General features: G+C 45.6%; 1 protein-coding gene across 1 annotated transcript in view; it reads right to left on the bottom strand.

The window, feature by feature from the left end:
- The window catches only part of LOC311140109 (exocyst complex component 4-like), a 210,081-nt gene that overhangs the window by 183,855 nt on the left and 7,460 nt on the right, over nucleotides 1-18,766 (bottom strand). The window contains exons 4-6 of the mRNA XM_084175046.1: nucleotides 13,269-13,462; nucleotides 10,303-10,412; nucleotides 3,328-3,574 (exon numbers count right to left, since the gene is read on the bottom strand). Coding sequence (XP_084031172.1) covers nucleotides 3,328-3,574; nucleotides 10,303-10,412; nucleotides 13,269-13,462 — 551 coding nt within the window. The remainder of the gene's footprint in view (nucleotides 1-3,327; nucleotides 3,575-10,302; nucleotides 10,413-13,268; nucleotides 13,463-18,766) is intronic.

Below are 18,766 nucleotides of genomic sequence, written 5' to 3' on the forward strand. Positions count from 1 at the left end.
ACATTATGCAAGAAAATAACACCTTGCTACACTACTTCCATAGGGGTTTCCATAGCAACAGGCCTCAGCTTGAACTTGTGTGTGTGCACAAACACAAGTATATGTACATACACACTAGTGGAGGCTGCTGAGGGGAGAAAGGCTCATAATAATGGCTGGAACGGAGTTCATGGAATGGCATACCATTCCCCTACTCCGCTCCAGCGATTACCACGAACCCGTCCTCCCCAATTAAGGTGCCACCAACCTCCTGTGATACACACAGTAAACTAAAAACTATATGGAGAAGGTGGGGTTGAAAACAAGCTACATTGTGTCGTCCTATACTGGGGTCAAATGAGATTCAGCACACGATGGGAGACAAGGCCTGACCGAACATCTCTGACAGAATAACAACACAGTCTATATATTAAATGCTTCAAGTTCAATGGACTGTGTGTGTGTGTGTGTGTGTGTGCGTGTGTGTGTGTGTGTGCCTCGTCATGTTTAAAGCAGCAGTGAGTCTGTTTTATCATGGTCCATGGCAGGTGTCCTGCCTCCACTGTGTTTAACACCTGATTGGCTGTCTGACTAGACTATCCCTGGTGTTGCATAGCATCCCAAAAGGTTGTCCCCTCCCTTTTGCCCTTGTTCACTCCCCTTAACAGATCAGAGACTAACTGGGTAGGTGTCAGTTTCCTCCATACTGACTAACTGGGTAGGTGTCAGCTAAAACTACCTGGTTTCCTTCATACTGACTAACTGGGTAGGTGTCAGTTAAAACTACCTGGTTTCCTTCATACTGACTAACTGGGTAGGTGTCAGTTAAAACTACCTGGTTTCCTTCATACTGACTAACTGGGTAGGTGTCAGTTAAAACTACCTGGTTTCCTTCATACTGACTAACTGGGTAGGTGTCAGTTAAAACTACCTGGTTTCCTTCATACTGACTAACTGGGTAGGTGTCAGTTAAAACTACCTGGTTTCCTTCATACTGACTAACTGGGTAGGTGTCAGTTAAAACTACCTGGTTTCCTTCATACTGACTAACTGGGTAGGTGTCAGTTAAAACTACCTGGTTTCCTTCATACTGACTAACTGGGTAGGTGTCAGTTAAAACTACCTGGTTTCCTTCATACTGACTAACTGGGTAGGTGTCAGTTAAACTCCACGTAGTTTCTCCATATTGCCTTAACCTATCCAGTCATGTAAGATCCATAAAGGGGAGTAAGCGACTAGGAAAGAGGGGAGGGAGACAACCTTTCTGAAATGAAATGCAGCCAAGGCCTCAGCATTAATCTACCCAGTGCCCACAATGCTTCAGGAGAGCTGAACCAACGACCACCTCTTGAAACGTCAAAAACGGCTAAGATTAGAGGGCACAAGCTACAGACACAGACACCATGAAAACAGACAGAGAGAACACGAGAGAAACGGAGGCCAAAGAAAACAAGTGCTGAAGGTAAGTGCTTTCTTAAGTGCCGTCATTATATCCCTTCTCTTCCAGTAGCTTTTGTTTTCCTGTTCTTTTTCTGCGGAGTGAATGAATGCCGAGGGGAAAAGAGGCTTGGCTTTATGGATTACTCCTTTTCCTTAAATGAGGGAGTTATGAATAACGTGCGGGGAAACGGCTGGAATTGATCCAATGGGGTACAATAGAGGTAGAGGAGAAAACAATCAAACAGCTAGCAATAAACGGACTGGGAGATGGAGAACAGAGGAGACTGAGGAGATGGAGAACAGAGGAGGCTGAGGAGATGGAGAACAGAGGAGGCTGAGGAGATGGAGAACAGAGGAGTCTGAGGAGTTGGAGAACAGAGGAGATTGAGGAGATGGAGAACAGAGGAGACTGAGGAGATGGAGAACAGAGGAGGCTGAGGAGATGGAGAACAGAGGAGACTGAGGAGATGGAGAACAGAGGAGGCTGAGGAGATGGAGAACAGAGGAGGCTGAAGAGTTGGAGAACAGAGGAGACTGAGGAGATGGAGAACAGAGGAGACTGAGGGGATGGAGAACAGAGGAGACTGAGGAGATGGAGAACAGAGGAGGCTGAGGAGATGGAGAACAGAGGAGTCTGAGGAGATAGAGAACAGAGGAGACTGAGGAGATGGAGAACAGAGGAGAATGAGGAGATGGAGAACAGAGGAGACTGAGGAGATGGAGGAGACGGAGAACAGAGGAGACTGAGGAGATGGAGGAGACGGAGAACAGAGGAGACTGTGGCTTAACCATTTGCTTTATTAGGGTTTCTACAATGAGGTGGGGAGAGACAGTGAAAGGGGGGATAGAAACTAATCCAAAATAATTGTCTAGCAGTTCACTCACTCCCCAAACACCCTCGTCGTACTCTGTCTAAAGCTAAAGAGCTAGGATAGAAAAGATCTAGGATAGAAAAGCCCAGGTTTCAAGTGAAACTCTTCTTGCTTGATGGTTTGTTGGCTTATTAGTGATAGACACTCAGATACATACAGTACCTCTGCTCTAGTGTTCCTACCTCACCTCAGATACATACAGTACCTCTGCTCTAGTGTTCCTACCTCACCTCAGATACATACAGTACCTCTGCTCTAGTGTTCCTACCTCACCTCAGATACATACAGTACCTCTGCTCTAGTGTTCCTACCTCACCTCAGATACATACAGTACCTCTGCTCTAGTGTTCCTACCTCACCTCAGATACATACAGTACCTCTGCTCTAGTGTTCCTACCTCACCTCAGATACATACAGTACCCCTCCTCTACTGTTCCTACCTCACCTCAGCCAGTGAGGTGGACAAAACTACACCCAAAGGCCCTGTTTGAAAACCTACAATACATCCTTCCTTCCCTCCTTGAAGAAATCACAAATTCCACATGATTGGATAGGTAAAAATTGAGGGTTCGACTTCATAGCTCTCACTTATCCAGGAATATGAGATCAGTGTTCGCTCAAGGAAGGAAAGCATTTGATTTTCAAACAGGGCCAATGTCCCCAAACCCCGTCACCTTATCATTTATTCTCCTCCACCCACACCCTTTCTCACTGAATAACCAAACCCATTTCCCCTCCCTCCCTCCCTCCCTCTTTCCTCACGTGGGCTGGCACTCTGTGGCCAGGTTCTCTCCTCTCTGGTAGGCATGGTCTGCTACCCCACCCTCCATCTCTACCTCCACCCCACCTTCCATCCCTACCTCCACCCCTCCATCCTACCCCTTCGTCCCCCCCCCCCCCATCCCTACCTCCCCCCTTCCATCCCTATCTCCCCCCTCCATCCCATTTCTCCATCCCTATCTCCCCCCCTCCATCCCTACCTCCACCTCTCCATCCCTACCTCCACCCCACCATTCCTCCCTCCACCCCTCCCTACCTGGGCTGGCTCTCTGTGGCCAGGTTCTCTCCTCTCTGGTAGGCGTGGTCAGCTATCTGGGTAGTGGATCTCTTCAGTATCTGCTTCAGCTCAGGCTCCAGACGCTCCATGATGGCCTTGACAGCCTCAGGGATCTTCTTGAGCTTGGCCAGGCCCTTGATGAGAACGCCCATGAACTCCTGGGTGTTCTCCTCCGGGTGCACGTCAGGGTCCTCGCGGGCCTCATGGTGCGCCTGCAGCTCACGCACTAAAAGAGGGAGACACACAGAGTGAGAGAGAAGTAGAGATGGCTAGATAGAAAAAATGGGAAGGGACGGAGGGAGGGAGGGAGGGAGAGAGAGGGATACTGTAGCTTCAGGATGTGTTATTATTTGAAAGCCATCATACTCATGAAACTTTCTAGACACACACATGAAAGAATGAGTTATTGTTGTAATCACCATCATCCAGCTTCATAAACATCATCATAGTCCTACTCTCCTCTCTTTACTCTCAATGCTATACAGCAGTAGTATTATTATCACCACCATAACAACCCCCCTGTACATCCAATCACTAACTACTAGGCTTTCAGCTCTTCCTCATCATCACAAACGTGTGTGTTTGGATCAAATGAAAACATCCCCACAACACTTCTGCACCTTTAACTCTCTGATCATCATCTCAACCCCCCCCCCTCTCCCTCCCTCCCTCCCTCCCTCCCTCCCTCCCTCCCCCCCTCCCCCCCTCTCTCCCTCCTAGCCGCATTAGCTTTCTAAATTGAGAGTTAGAGCAGAGCTACTTTCTAATTCCAATCTGATGATGCAGCCTCCGTTTTCCCTTCAAAGCGGGGTACGTTAAGAGAGTTAATGTTTATGTGAAGTTAATGGACTTTATTTCTCTTGCCAGCGACTGTAGTTTTTTCACATCATAATCACTACAATTACCAGCTACTAAATGAGGTGCGCTGAGGCCATTAGACGAAGCAGCGTTGTCCACAAAAGCTGGAGAGTTATGCTGTCGTCATCGCGGCACATGGCACTTAGCATGCGGCGGCGGCAGCTAAATGCTTACATTTTGCTGTAATAATGCGGGAGGGAAGTGCCGCGATGGGAAATGACTTAGGCCCTGGGTGTGATTTAAGAGGCTTCTCTCTCTCTCTCTCTCTCTACCTGAGTTAGTCAACTACCTCCCCCACAAACAGCAGCAATTATAGGGGAGAGAGTCATCAGTTGGATGGTAGGCTCAGAGGAGGAGAGAGGGGGTTGGTAGAGGGAAGATTGGCATAAGGACAGGGATATGGGGAGGGGTTAGGGGGTTTTAAGGCTGGCATTGCGACTGTATTGGGGATGCGGCTGGCATAAGGATAGAGGTTTGTGGGGCGAGGAGGGGTGGGGCTCTGGCAATGGCATAGGGACAGGGGTACGGAGGAGGGGCTGGTTTTTTAGCTGTAACAGGGGCTGCACACCTGCAGCTGCAGGGTGGCTAGCTGACGAGGTACCGGGGGCACACCTGACCTTACAGGGAATGGGAAGGAGGGTTTAGGCTAGCATTCAAACAAACGTGTTAGGATGAGTTGAGTGGGTGGGTAGCCAGGGCCTGGGAGAAAGTCGCAGAGAGAGAGAGATTAGTTAGATCTCAGTTAGATCTCAAGATGGAAAAAATAACTAGACCAGAGAGAAGCTTTTCTTAATCATCTTGTTTGTGTTTTTGCAGCTCCACAGCCAGGGAATGTCATCAACACACTATAACAAACTCCACAGCCAGGGAATGTCATCAACACACTATAACAAACTCCACAGCCAGGGAATGTCATCAACACACTATAACAAACTCCACAGCCAGGGAATGTCATCAACACACTATAACAAACTCCACAGCCAGGGAATGTCATCAACACACTATAACAAACTCCACAGCCAGGGAATGTCATCAACACACTATAACAAACTCCACAGCCAGGGAATGTCATCAACACACTATAACAAACTCCACAGCCAGGGAATGTCATCAACACACTATAACAAACTCCACAGCCAGGGAATGTCATCAACACACTATAACAAACTCCACAGCCAGGGAATGTCATCAACACACTATAACAAACTCCACAGCCAGGGAATGTCATCAACACACTATAACAAACTCCACAGCCAGGGAATGTCATCAACACACTATAACAAACTCCACAGCCAGGGAATGTCATCAACACACTATAACAAACTCCACAGCCAGGGAACGTCATCAACACACTATAACAAACTCCACAGCCAGGGAATGTCATCAACACACTATAACAATCTCCACAGCCAGGGAACGTCATCAACACACTATAACAAACTCCACAGCCAGGGAATGTTATCAACACACTATAACAAACTCCACAGCCAGGGAACGTCATCAACACACTATAACAAACTCCACAGCCAGGGAATGTCATCAACACACTATAACAAACTCCACAGCCAGGGAATGTCATCAACACACTATAACAAACTCCACAGCCAGGGAACGTCATCAACACACTATAACAATCTCCACAGCCAGGGAACGTCATCAACACACTATAACAAACTCCACAGCCAGGGAACGTCATCAACACACTATAACAAACTCCACAGCCAGGGAATGTCATCAACACACTATAACAAACTCCACAGCCAGGGAACGTCATCAACACACTATAACAAACTCCACAGCCAGGGAACGTCATCAACACACTATAACAAACTCCACAGCCAGGGAACGTCATCAACACACTATAACAAACTCCACAGCCAGGGAATGTCATCAACACACTATAACAAACTCCACAGCCAGGGAATGTCATCAACACACTATAACAAACTCCACAGCCAGGGAATGTTATCAACACACTATAACAAACTCCACAGCCAGGGAATGTCATCAACACACTATAACAAACTCCACAGCCAGGGAATGTCATCAACACACTATAACAAACTCCACAGCCAGGGAATCTCATCAACACACTATAACAAACTCCCCTGTAGAGGCTGTGTTACCAGAGGTAACTGTTCCACTGTGTGCTACGAGCATAATGAATGTTATCCACCCCACTGTGCTGACAGGGATGCATGGTGACTAATGGGACATATGGAGGGGTGGCAGCTGATTATGATGTTATGGAAATGTATGTACTATTATGATAATGCCCTAATAATGCTGTGTTATATGTACTAGTATGATAATGTCATAATAATGCTGTGATGTATGTACTTGTATGATTATGCCCTAATAATGCTGATGTATGTACTTGTATGATAATGCCCTAATAATGATGTGATGTATGTACTTGTATGATAATGCCCTAATAATGCTGTGATGTGTGTACTATTATGATAATGCCCTAATAATGCTGTGATGTATGTACTTGTATGATAATGCCCTAATAATGCTGTGATGTATGTACTTGTATGATAATGCCCCGATAATGCTGTGATGTACAGTCGTGGTCAATTAACTTCTGGGCCACATCCTGACTGATGGCAGCCCATTCTTGCATAATCAATGCTTGGAGTTTGTCAGAATTTGTGGGTTTTTGTTTGTCCACCCGCCTCTTGAGGATCGACCACAGGTTCTCAATGGGATTAAGGTCTGGGGAGTTTCCTGGCCATGGACCCAAAATTACGATGTGTTGTTCCCCGAGCCACTTAGTTATCACTTTTGCCTTATGGCAAGGTGCTCCATCATGCTGGAAAAGGCATTGGTCGTCACCAAACTGTTCTTGGATGGTTGGCTCTCGGAGGATGTGTTGGTACCATTCTTTATTCATGGCTGTGTTCTTAGGCAAAATTGTGAGTGAGCCCACTCCCTTGGCTGAGAAGCAACCCCACACATGAATGGTCTCAGGATGCTTTACTGTTGGCATGACAAGGGACTGATGGTAGCGCTCACCTTGTCTTCTCCGGACAAGGTGTTTTCCGGATGCCCCAAACATTTGGAAAGGGGATTCATCAGAGAAAATGACTTTACCCCAGTCCTCAGCAGTCCAATCCCTGTACCTTTTGCAGAATATCAGTCTGTCCCTGATGTTTTTCCTGGAGAGAAGTGGCTTATTTGCTGCCCTTCTTGACACCAGGCCATCCTCCAAAAGTATTCGCCTCACTGTGCGTGCAGATGCACTGACATCTGCCATTCCTGAGCAAGCTCTGCACTGGTGATGCCCCGACCCCGCAGCTGAATCAACTTTAGGAGACGGTCCTGTTGCTTGCTGGACTTTCTTGGGCGCCCTGACGCCTTCTTCACAACAATTAAACCTCTCTCCTTGAAGTTCTTGATGATCCGATAAATGGTTGATTTAGGTGCAATCTTACTAGCAGCAATATCCTTGCCTGTGAAGCCCTTTTTGTGCAAAGCAATGATGACGGCACGTGTTTCCTTGCAGGTAACCATGGTTAACAGAGGAAGAACAATGATTTCAAGCACCACCCTCCTTTTAAAGCTTCCAGTCTGTTATTCTAACTCAATCAGCATGACAGAGTGATCTCCAGCATTGTCCTCGTCAACACTCTCACCTGTGTTAACGAGAGAATCACTGACATGATGGCAGCTGGTCCTTTCGTGGCAGGGCTGAAATGCAGTGGAAATGTTTTTTGGGGATTAAGTTCATTTTCATGGCAAAGAGGAACTTTGCAATTAATCTGATCACTCTTCATGACATTCTGGAAAAATATGCAAATTGCCATCATCAAAACTAAGGCAGCAGACTTTGTAAAAATTAGTATTTGTGTCATTCTCAAAACTTTTGACCACAACTGTATGTACTTGTATGATAACACCCTAATAATGCTGTGATGTATGTACTAGTATGATAACACCCTAATAATGCTGTGATGTATGTACTAGTATGATAACAGACTAATAATGCTGTGATGTATGTACTAGTATGATAACAGACTAATAGTGCTGTGATGTATGTACTAGTATGATAACAGACTAATCGTGCTGTGATGTATGTACTAGTATGATAACAGACTAATAGTGCTGTGATGTATGTACTAGTATGATAACAGACTAATAGTGCTGTGATGTATGTACTAGTATGATAACAGACTAATAGTGCTGTGATGTATGTACTAGTATGATAACAGACTAATAGTGCTGTGATGTATGTACTAGTATGATAACAGACTAATCGTGCTGTGATGTATGTACTAGTATGATAACACCCTAATAATGCTGTGATGTATGTACTAGTATGATAACAGACTAATAGTGCTGTGATGTATGTACTAGTATGATAACAGACTAATAGTGCTGTGATGTATGTACTAGTATGATAACACCCTAATAATGCTGTGATGTATGTACTAGTATGATAACAGACTAATAGTGCTGTGATGTATGTACTAGTATGATAACAGACTAATAATGCTGTGATGTATGTACTAGTATGATAACAGACTAATAGTGCTGTGATGTATGTACTAGTATGATAACAGACTAATAATGCTGTGATGTATGTACTAGTATGATAACAGACTAATAGTGCTGTGATGTATGTACTAGTATGATAACACCCTAATAATGCTGTGATGTATGTACTAGTATGATAACAGACTAATAGTGCTGTGATGTATGTACTAGTATGATAACAGACTAATAGTGCTGTGATGTATGTACTAGTATGATAACAGACTAATCGTGCTGTGATGTATGTACTAGTATGATAACAGACTAATAGTGCTGTGATGTATGTACTAGTATGATAATGCCCTAATAGTGCTGTGATGTATGTACTAGTATGATAATGCCCTAATAATGCTGTGATGTATGTACTGTGCTGCAAGGGGCAGGAAATATGAGGCATAGATGGAAGCGGGGATGAGTGAGTGTGTGTGGTGTGTGTGTGTGTGTGTCAGCGTGCGTGTGTTAGTGCTTCTGTGTGTGTGCATGTGTTTGCTGGCGTGTAGATGCCATCAGTTGCGTGTGTGTGAGAGGCAGCGTTATGTATGAGGTGTGTTGAGCCTGCAGTGTTCTCTGGTACACACCCCTAATGACATGCTAATGGCTGTAATAACTGCAGCAGTACTGATCCCTACTAATGATTTCATTATCACTAGGAGCATCGGCAGACTGGAACAACAGTAGAGCACTAACCTGACAGCTCTACCACTGTGCTATCCAGGAGACAACAACAACAATGTTTCAATAGTAAGATGGTTTCAAAATGACAACAAGTTCTCATCAAGTCTCTACAGTATCTCTCTCTCTCTCCCTCTTCATCAACACCATGTTCTCTTTTCTACATATCCATCTCAACTCCTCCATCTCTTTCTCTTTTTCAATCAATATCCAGTTCTCTCCAATTTCTTCCCTACATTATATCACTCTCAATCCTTTCTCCCGCGCCTTCTCCCGCTCTCTAATTCCCCTCTCTCTGTCCCCGTCTCTCCTCTTCCCTCTCTCCTCTTCCCCCTCTCTCTGTCCCCGTCTCTCCTCTTCCCCCTCTCTCTGTCCCCGTCTCTCCTCTTCCCTCTCTCTCTCTCTCTCTCTCTCTCTCTCTCTCTCTCTCTTCTCTTTCTCTTTCTCTTTCTCTTTCTCTCTCTCTCTCTCTCTCTCTCTCTCTCTCTCTCTCTCTCTCTCTCTCTCTCTCTCTCTCTCTCTCTCTCTCTCTCTCTCTCTCTCTCTCTCTCTCTCTCTCTCTCTCTCTCTCTCTCTCTCTCTCCTCTCTCTCTCTCTCTCTCTCTCTCTCTCTCTCTCTCTCTCTCTGTCTCCCTCTCTCTCTCTCCCTGTCTCCCTGTCTCCCTGTCTCCCTGTCTCTCCTCTTCCCCCTCTCTGTCCCTGTCTCTCTCCTCTTCCCCCTCTCTCTGCCTCTGTCATTCCCCCTCTCTCTGTCCCTGTCTCTCCTCTTACTGGTGGTAATGAAGTAAGGCCAGCACAATCAATTGTGCAGGCCCTAATATAGTACTACTGTATCCAGCCCAGCAGCCATGCATAATGGATATGTGTTTGACTACCAAGGCTACTTACTGCTGGTGGTCCCCGGGGTGCTGAACTGGGAGGAGTCCATCAGCTTGCGAGGGGTGGACAGGCTGCTGACGTCCAGCTGGGGCAGAGGGGACGTGTCTTTGGTTGTAGAGCTGGGGAGAGGAGAGAAGATCATCATCATCATCAGCACAACCACTATCATCACCAGTTATCTTCAGCATTCTCACCATATTCATCATCATCTTGGTGAGTGGCATGCCATTATAATCACGGCAACAAATACCTGAAGCAGCCATGATGCAGGTCTAAACATCACTGATGCTACCCACCAGAGTCGGGCTCAATTCTAATTGAAGGCAGTCAATTCAGGAATTAAACAAAAATTACAATCGAAAAAAAGTCCATTTATTTTCAATGAAACTGAAAAGTAGAAGCTACTTATTTCAAAATGTTAAATTCAAATCACTTCCTGAATTGTCTGGCTTCAATTTGAATTGAGACCAACCCTGCTACCCACAATGACAACATTCATCTGAGAGACAGGTAGAGTTTTACAATGAACCTGTTAACAACCTGTATTAGCAAATCATAGTCAGACATGTACCTCCACACAGTGTTAAGTGTAGCCCTGACCTGTACCTCCACACAGTGTTAAGTGTAGCCCTGACCTGTACCTCCACACAGTGTTAAGTGGAGCCCTGACCTGTACCTCTACACAGTGTTAAGTGGAGCCCTGACCTGTACCTCCACACAGTGTTAAGTGTAGCCCTGACCTGTACCTCCACACAGTGTTAAGTGTAGCCCTGACCTGTACCTCCACACAGTGTTAAGTGTAGCCCTGACCTGTACCTCCACACAGTGTTAAGTGTAGCCCTGACCTGTACCTCCACACAGTGTTAAGTGGAGCCCTGACCTGTACCTCTACACAGTGTTAAGTGTAGCCCTGACCTGTACCTCTACACAGTGTTAAGTGGAGCCCTGACCTGTACCTCCACACAGTGTTAAGTGGAGCCCTGACCTGTACCTCTACACAGTGTTAAGTGGAGCCCTGACCTGTACCTCTACAGTGTTAAGTGGAGCCCTGACCTGTACCTCTACACAGTGTTAAGTGGAGCCCTGACCTGTACCTCTACACAGTGTTAAGTGGAGACCTGACCTGTACCTCTACACAGTGTTAAGTGGAGCCCTGACCTGTACCTCTACACAGTGTTAAGTGGAGCCCTGACCTGTACCTCTACACAGTGTTAAGTGGAGCCCTGACCTGTACCTCTACACAGTGTTAAGTGGAGACCTGACCTGTACCTCTACACAGTGTTAAGTGGAGCCCTGACCTGTACCTCTACAGTGTTAAGTGGAGCCCTGACCTGTACCTCTACACAGTGTTAAGTGGAGCCCTGACCTGTACCTCTACACAGTGTTAAGTGGAGCCCTGACCTGTACCTCTACAGTGTTAAGTGGAGCCCTGACCTGTACCTCTACACAGTGTTAAGTGGAGCCCTGACCTGTACCTCTACAGTGTTAAGTGGAGCCCTGACCTGTACCTCTACACAGTGTTAAGTGGAGCCCTGACCTGTACCTCCACACAGTGTTAAGTGGAGCCCTGACCTGTACCTCTACACAGTGTTAAGTGGAGACCTGACCTGTACCTCTACACAGTGTTAAGTGGAGCCCTGACCTGTACCTCTACACAGTGTTAAGTGGAGCCCTGACCTGTACCTCTACAGTGTTAAGTGTAGCCCTGACCTGTACCTCTACAGTGTTAAGTGTAGCCCTGACCTGTACCTCTACAGTGTTAAGTGGAGCCCTGACCTGTACCTCTACACAGTGTTCAGTGTAGCCCTGACCTGTACCTCTACAGTGTTAAGTGGAGCCCTGACCTGTACCTCTACACAGTGTTCAGTGTAGCCCTGCTTACTGAGTGTTGTGTTGAGGTGGGTTGTTCTTCCCACACCTCTAATATACAGGGAGCAATAACCTGTCACTCTGTGACCCCAACTAATACATCACTATACTCAAGCACAGCATAGAAACCATAATGCTGTACACACAACAATCACACACACATATAAAGATAACACTCACACACCTACCCTGAATTAAACAAACATCGAAACAACACGCTTCATTGCTGGAGAGGTCAGTGACCTAAATTAGCCTAACGTGCTGGTGACCTCCATTAGCCTAACGTGCTGGTGACCTCCATTAGCCTAATGTGTTGTGCTGTTGCATCTTGGCACATAGGAATTAGCGTGCATGTGGCAGCCGTCGCTCCACATGTCATTCTAACATGGAGTGAGTCCCAAATGGCACCCTATTCCCTGCATCGTGCACTACATTGTGCATGACTTTGTAAAGTAGTGCACTAAATAGGGAATAGGGTGCCATTTGGGACACAGCCGTGGTGTTGGTATTATAATCCTCCCGACGCTTACGTAGGTTGTCGCGTGGTCGTCGACTAACGAAAACCCACATTATCATTCTACTAATACTTGGTCTCCCATGAATGAATCAGATCTGTTTGCAATAAGTGGTGAGACAGGGACGGTCTTTTGTCACTAAAAGTTTAGACTAGCTAATGCAAACACTGAGGGACAATACTTGTAGTGTGGAATTGTGCTGTGTGGGATTAGAGGAGTGTAGGTTGAAGAGTGGCTTGTCTAATGTTATGGTATTTAATTAGATGATTTCAACTCGTTTTCCCCCCAATTATACCTTTATTTCTAACTCAGAGTGAACATCCATACACGCTTTTATTTTGAAGTGAACACGACTACTTCCAATCTCCATTGAGATCTTGTGTTTGAGTCCTTGCCCTACCATCCTAGAATACTCCAAATGATGAACATTACATTCCCTCTATTGACTGCAGTTGAAGTGGGATTGACCCTCACTCTGATCTCCCTGACCAAACCTCACAGCGTGTTCCTAACAACTCACCCCCCCGCCCCACTCCCAGACCTCACCCCCCCTTCCCTCTCCTCCTCCCTCCCCTCCTCCAGGCCACTCACCCCCCGTGGGGTCCCTGGTTCTTGTCCTTGTTCTTGGTCCCCAGGCGGCTGGTAGACTTGATGTAGAGGTGGCGGTGCAGCTCGTCGATGAGGACCACGTGGATGTTGAGCTTCTTGCTGTGAAGTTCCAGACGCAGGTCCCCCAGACCCTCCACCTGCAGCAGGGGGCCCTCCAGAGACTCCACCGCTGACACCTGCACAAGGGGGACCACAGGAGACACACCTGAATATATCTGAACACACCTAGGAACGTAGGGGAGACCTGAACACAGCTCAAGGTACCTGATTAATCATCTATTAGTACACACTGTATATCTGAATACACCTGATAACACTTCAGAATACAGTATGTTGATGGCGACCACATGGTTTATTAGTGCACGCAATTGGAAAACTGTTTAAAATGCACACTGGAGCATCCCCTTACACAGATAGCCTAAATCTTCACGGTCATAAACAAGCTGTGGATATAATTGGCTAGTTTCCTGAGATGGCACCTAATGGATTTGAGTATTTAGAGAAAGCTGTTTATTTGAACTGTAAATCTGAGCCGTGGGTGTCTGTCCACACATTACACCTCACAGGTTATTCCACCGGTTACTAGACCGGTTATTAGATAGACAAAAATACAACACCAATATAACTGCAGCGTATCCTCTGTGCTAACACTGTTGTTGTATGTAGAACATTAGAAATGTTTAACATTTCTGTCCTTTAGCAGACGCTCTTATCCATAGCAACTTACAGGAGCAATGAGGGTTAAGTGCATTGCTCAAGGGCACATAGACAGATATTTCACCTAGTCCGCTCGGTGAATCGAACCAGCGACCTTTCGGTTACTGGCCCAACGCTAGGCTACCAGCCGCCCTAGGAACTCTGCCAAGTGTCCACAGCCCAGCATAGCAGCATTTTAGAGGAAGACTGTAGGAATGCAGACTATGCACCCAACGACAAAGTACATCCAGCCTCTCCTCTCTGTGTTCCTCGCTTTCTCTCTCTCTGTCCCTCCCTCCTCCCGTCTCAGTTTTCATTAGCAGCTGTGGTTATGGCATGTTTATATTGAATAAATCTTCATGGTGGTAAATGAGTGTTTTTTATTAGGGGTGGGCTAATGGCTGGATGATAGTGCTCTACAGAGCCATCACAGGCTGTGTGTGTATCCCCGGGGCGGGACGGTCGGGAGGAAAGGGAGGGCTATAGGTCAAGTATGTGTTGATGCAAATGAGCGCCGCATTAGCCGAAAGATGTGCTAATGCAGTGGCATGATCAGCCGCCGTCGGCTTAATAGAATAACTTCATGCCTGTGTGTTCCTCGCTGTGTTGGTGTGGGTATATGTTGGTGTGTGTGTGTGTGTGTGTGTGTGTGTTGCATGCATGTAACTAACTGTGAGTGGGTGTGACCAATGTGTATGCATCTGTGTGTGTGTGTCCATAAGTATGTGTGTGTCAACAGTCCACAAGTTCCTACGTCGCGCGCATTGTGTGTATGCCTTGTGGGTGCGTCCTTGAGTGTGTGTGTGACTCATTACCAGTGGGCCGGGATGACAGAAGAAGGCTGGTTAACATCGTTAGGGAGCCCGGGCTGTCAAGTTAATCAACGATATGAGGCCTCCTGAGCATTAGCAGGATGGGGAGAGGGGGGAGAGGGAGACTCACAGGAGGGGGGGGGAGAGAGGAAGTGGTACGTGTGACAGCCTGTCACTGGCCTCTCTGGTGCAGACTGGGCTCAGACAGGGGGGGTGTGTGTGTGTATAGAGGATAGGAGTGGAGAAGAGAGAGGGGCTTTTTTGGGGAAGTGAATCACTCTTGTCCCTCACTAACCCCATGGGGTCTTGTAGCACTGCCATTCAGCTGAGGCAGAAAGAGAGCAGTGTGAATGCTAATTGTCAACCAGAGAGAGAGAGAGAGAGAGAGAGAGAGAGAGAGAGAGGAGAGAGAGAGAGAGAGAGAGAGAGAGAAGAGAGAGAGAGAGAGAGAGAGAGAGGAGAGGAGAGAGAGAGAGAGAGAGAGAGAAGAGAGAGAGAGATGAGAGAGAGAGAGAGAGAGAGAGAGAGAGAGAGCTGAGGGAGGGCTAGAGGAGGAGGGGATGGAGGTAGAGTGTGAAAGTGAGGGAGACGTTAATCTGACAGATGAGCAGGGTAATGAGTGACAGCGTGTCTGCTGCAATGAACACATCAGGGAGTCTCACAGGATTGACAGAGACAAGGATGGACTTACAACAGACTGGAGAGAGAGAGAAAGAGAGAGAAAAGAGTGTGAAGGGAGGGGAGAGAGCGGAGGAGAGAAGAGAGAGCTGAGAGAGAAGAGAGAGCTGAGAGAGAAGAGAGAGACTTGAGAGAGAAGAGAGAGCTGACAGAGAGGGAGATCTGAGACAGTGGAAAGGGAGAGCAAAACAAAGTGTTAACCAACAAAAAGGGAGAGAGAGAGAGAGACAGAGAGAGACCGAGAGAGAGACACAGAGAGACAGAGAGAGAGACACAGAGAGAGAGACACAGAGAGAGACACAGAGAGAGACACAGAGAGAGACAGTGAGAGAGAGACAGTGAGAGAGAGACACAGAGAGAGAGAGAGACACAGAGAGAGAGAGAGATAACTGTTGCAGGCTCTCTCCTACCGAGAGGCAAATTGAAACACCTAGCTTAAATGGACACTGTAAAAGCAATGTAATGAGGCACAGACCTGACTCACCGCTGTCAAACTGTTCCAGTGACAGCTTCAACTTGAGTTAGGGTCAACATCAGCTCTAGTCTAGCACATATCAAACAAGATAGGATCCTCCCTGCATAGAGTACAGTGACCCAGTTCCAATACTGTTCTAAATCCATCCTTCTTTCCTGGAGGTCACTGATCTAACACAGTTGGATATGTGAGAGCAAGGACTCCACACCATTACATAGGCTTGGGCCAGTGGAGGCTGGTGGGAGGAGATATAGGAGGATGGGCTCATTATAATGGCGTCAAACATGTGGTTTCCATATGTATGATACCGTTCCATTTGTTCCATTCCAGCCATTACAATGAGCCCGTCCAATTAGCACAAGTAATAGCGAAATCACATAGACGCTGTTAGCTAAATGCTAATAAGAGAAAACGAACATAAACTAATTGCAGACAGGCAAATCCAGCTCATTAAGTTATACAAGCATAGCTAGTAGCTATCGAATATCGTTTTTCGGTCAGTGTGGACAATTACAAGTGAAAGTGAATGAGAGCAAGTGTGCAAATAAACAAAGTTGTGATGCATGCTTTTCTGAAGGAAGAGCAGCATGTGAACACGGAGCAGAGGGGAGAAGAACAGAGGAGAAAGAAAACTCTAGTAGGAAGCACAGGGACAAAATGGCAGCTGTACCCATAACTCATCCAGAGCTCTGACTTCTCAAACACGGCAGAAAGCCGTTATAAGATATCTGATGGCAAACATTTAGTAGTGTAACTTCATCACCTCATATGCACCGCACAACAGACACTCGCCGATAGATACAGAACGCTATGGACTCCGCTCCCACTTTCTCCTGTTGTGCTATTACAAACAAGTGACTGGCTCAACTGTTCTGGGGAACTGCGTTAAGCTTCATAATGTAAAATAATGTGACAATCTGCTTTATCTCCTAATGTATTGCACAAGCCGACTGCAGGTATTAACTTAAAAAGGTAGCTACAAATATTCACATTTATTGAAAAACCATTTTCTTTTCTTTTTTTACAGTTCTGACGGTATTGACCCCATGTAGTTCAGTTGGTAGAGCATGGCGTTTGCAACGCCAGGGTTGTGGGTTCGACTCCCACGTGGGGCCAGTATGAAAAATTTATGCACTCACTAACTGTAAGTCGCTCTGGATAAGAGCGTCTGCTAAATGACTAAAATGTAAATGTAAATGTATTGAAAGTATTGAAAAACCACCCGTGGCTTTTTCCAGATACCCCGGGAATACGGTATTCTGCCCAAGCCTACCGCTACAGCGGTTCTTCCTTTAAAAGTTGCGTCATACTGCAGCACAGCTTGCGGCGAGGTGTGTAATTGAATGGCATGTTTGAGTGTATGATGTCATATTATTTTACTAGCCATTGTTGCCAATAATGCTAGTTTGACCACCAGAGGGCGTCTTTGAGAAGCTAAGTTATTGAAATGACATGGAGCTGTAGGCCTAGGATTCCTGTTTAATGTAGCTGTTTTAGAGTAACTTACTTATTGGCATAAAGGCTACTTCAATATACAGTATATCAATCAATCATTCATTCATTTGTGCATGTCATCACACAGCATACAAGTCATCCATGTCTTTAAATACAGTCACGCATTTTAGTTATAAAATGAATTAACAAAGGGAGCCTTGAATAATTAAACCGCAACGTCGGCTAAAGCGATTGAATTCACAAATGCATTTGACTGTTTTTAATATTGGCTGTACTAGAGACTTTTACACTTTTTTTTTGTTCGAACAGACTATATGGGATTTATTATAATTTGTTTTTAAATTATTATAGTATTTGTTGTGCTGTTTATACTGTTAGAAATGTAGCTTCATTAAATTGATTCATATTATGGTGTTTCTATTCCAAGAAAAACGAAAATGCATTTTACAGGAGCCTATGTAGGCCTCAGGGTTTCCATTAGGAAATAAAGTACTTAAGCATCAAATACATTGCAAGTTTACCCTTTTTTGGCCATTAGGCTACACATTACAATAGGACTCAACTCTGACTGACCGCAGCATCTATCGGTAGTCTAAACTGTGGCACAAATTGGGGGATTTTTCTTACCTAGCCGAGTTATTAGACTATACTTTTGTAAATTAATGGAGGTGTGAATGTTTCAGTCAGTCTCTCTCCTATCACACTAGAGTCCTGCATCAGGCCAAAAAAAAATCAGCTGGCAGCTATTGTGAAAGAATACTTGTGGATCTTTTTAATTTCCTCTATCGCTTCAAGAAGCCTACTGTCCACCTGGTAATTATGTGGTTCCAAAGGATAAAGCGTCACCTTCAGATGGATGTGTGGTTTCAGAGAGAAGCCAGCGACCAGGCATGGTGGATGACATCCTTTTCCTGCACAGCAATTTGAAGAAATCCAGTGATGCTGTTTTTGAAGTTATTGTTTTAGTATATTTATTTGTTGTCTAATATTTATAATATTTTTTGCCAAATGTTGAATAGACATGCAAATTAATTAATGCAGGGAGGAAAAGAGGAATAATAGCCTCCTGTGTGTAGTTATAAAAACAATTAGGCAAAATAAATTGATATTATTTTGTTGGGTAACGGATCGGCTCTCGGAACTCATTAGGAGGTGGCTTCTATCTTCAATATAATCATTCATTCACAAGTTTAAACCCAAATGGTGCAGTTTGAGGCCATGTGGCGGAGAGTGATCCGGGCGCTGGAGATGTGGGTGTGAGCAGGTGGGTCTGGGCAGGTGTGATGTACAGAAGTTGTTGTTTATATGTGTATGTTTTGTATTGTCTAAAAATATCAAATAAAATCGTACCAAAAAATGTAATA

The sequence above is a fragment of the Coregonus lavaretus genome (assembly GCF_964263955.1).
Source record: "Coregonus lavaretus genome assembly, chromosome: 13".
NCBI lineage: Eukaryota > Metazoa > Chordata > Actinopteri > Salmoniformes > Salmonidae > Coregonus > Coregonus lavaretus.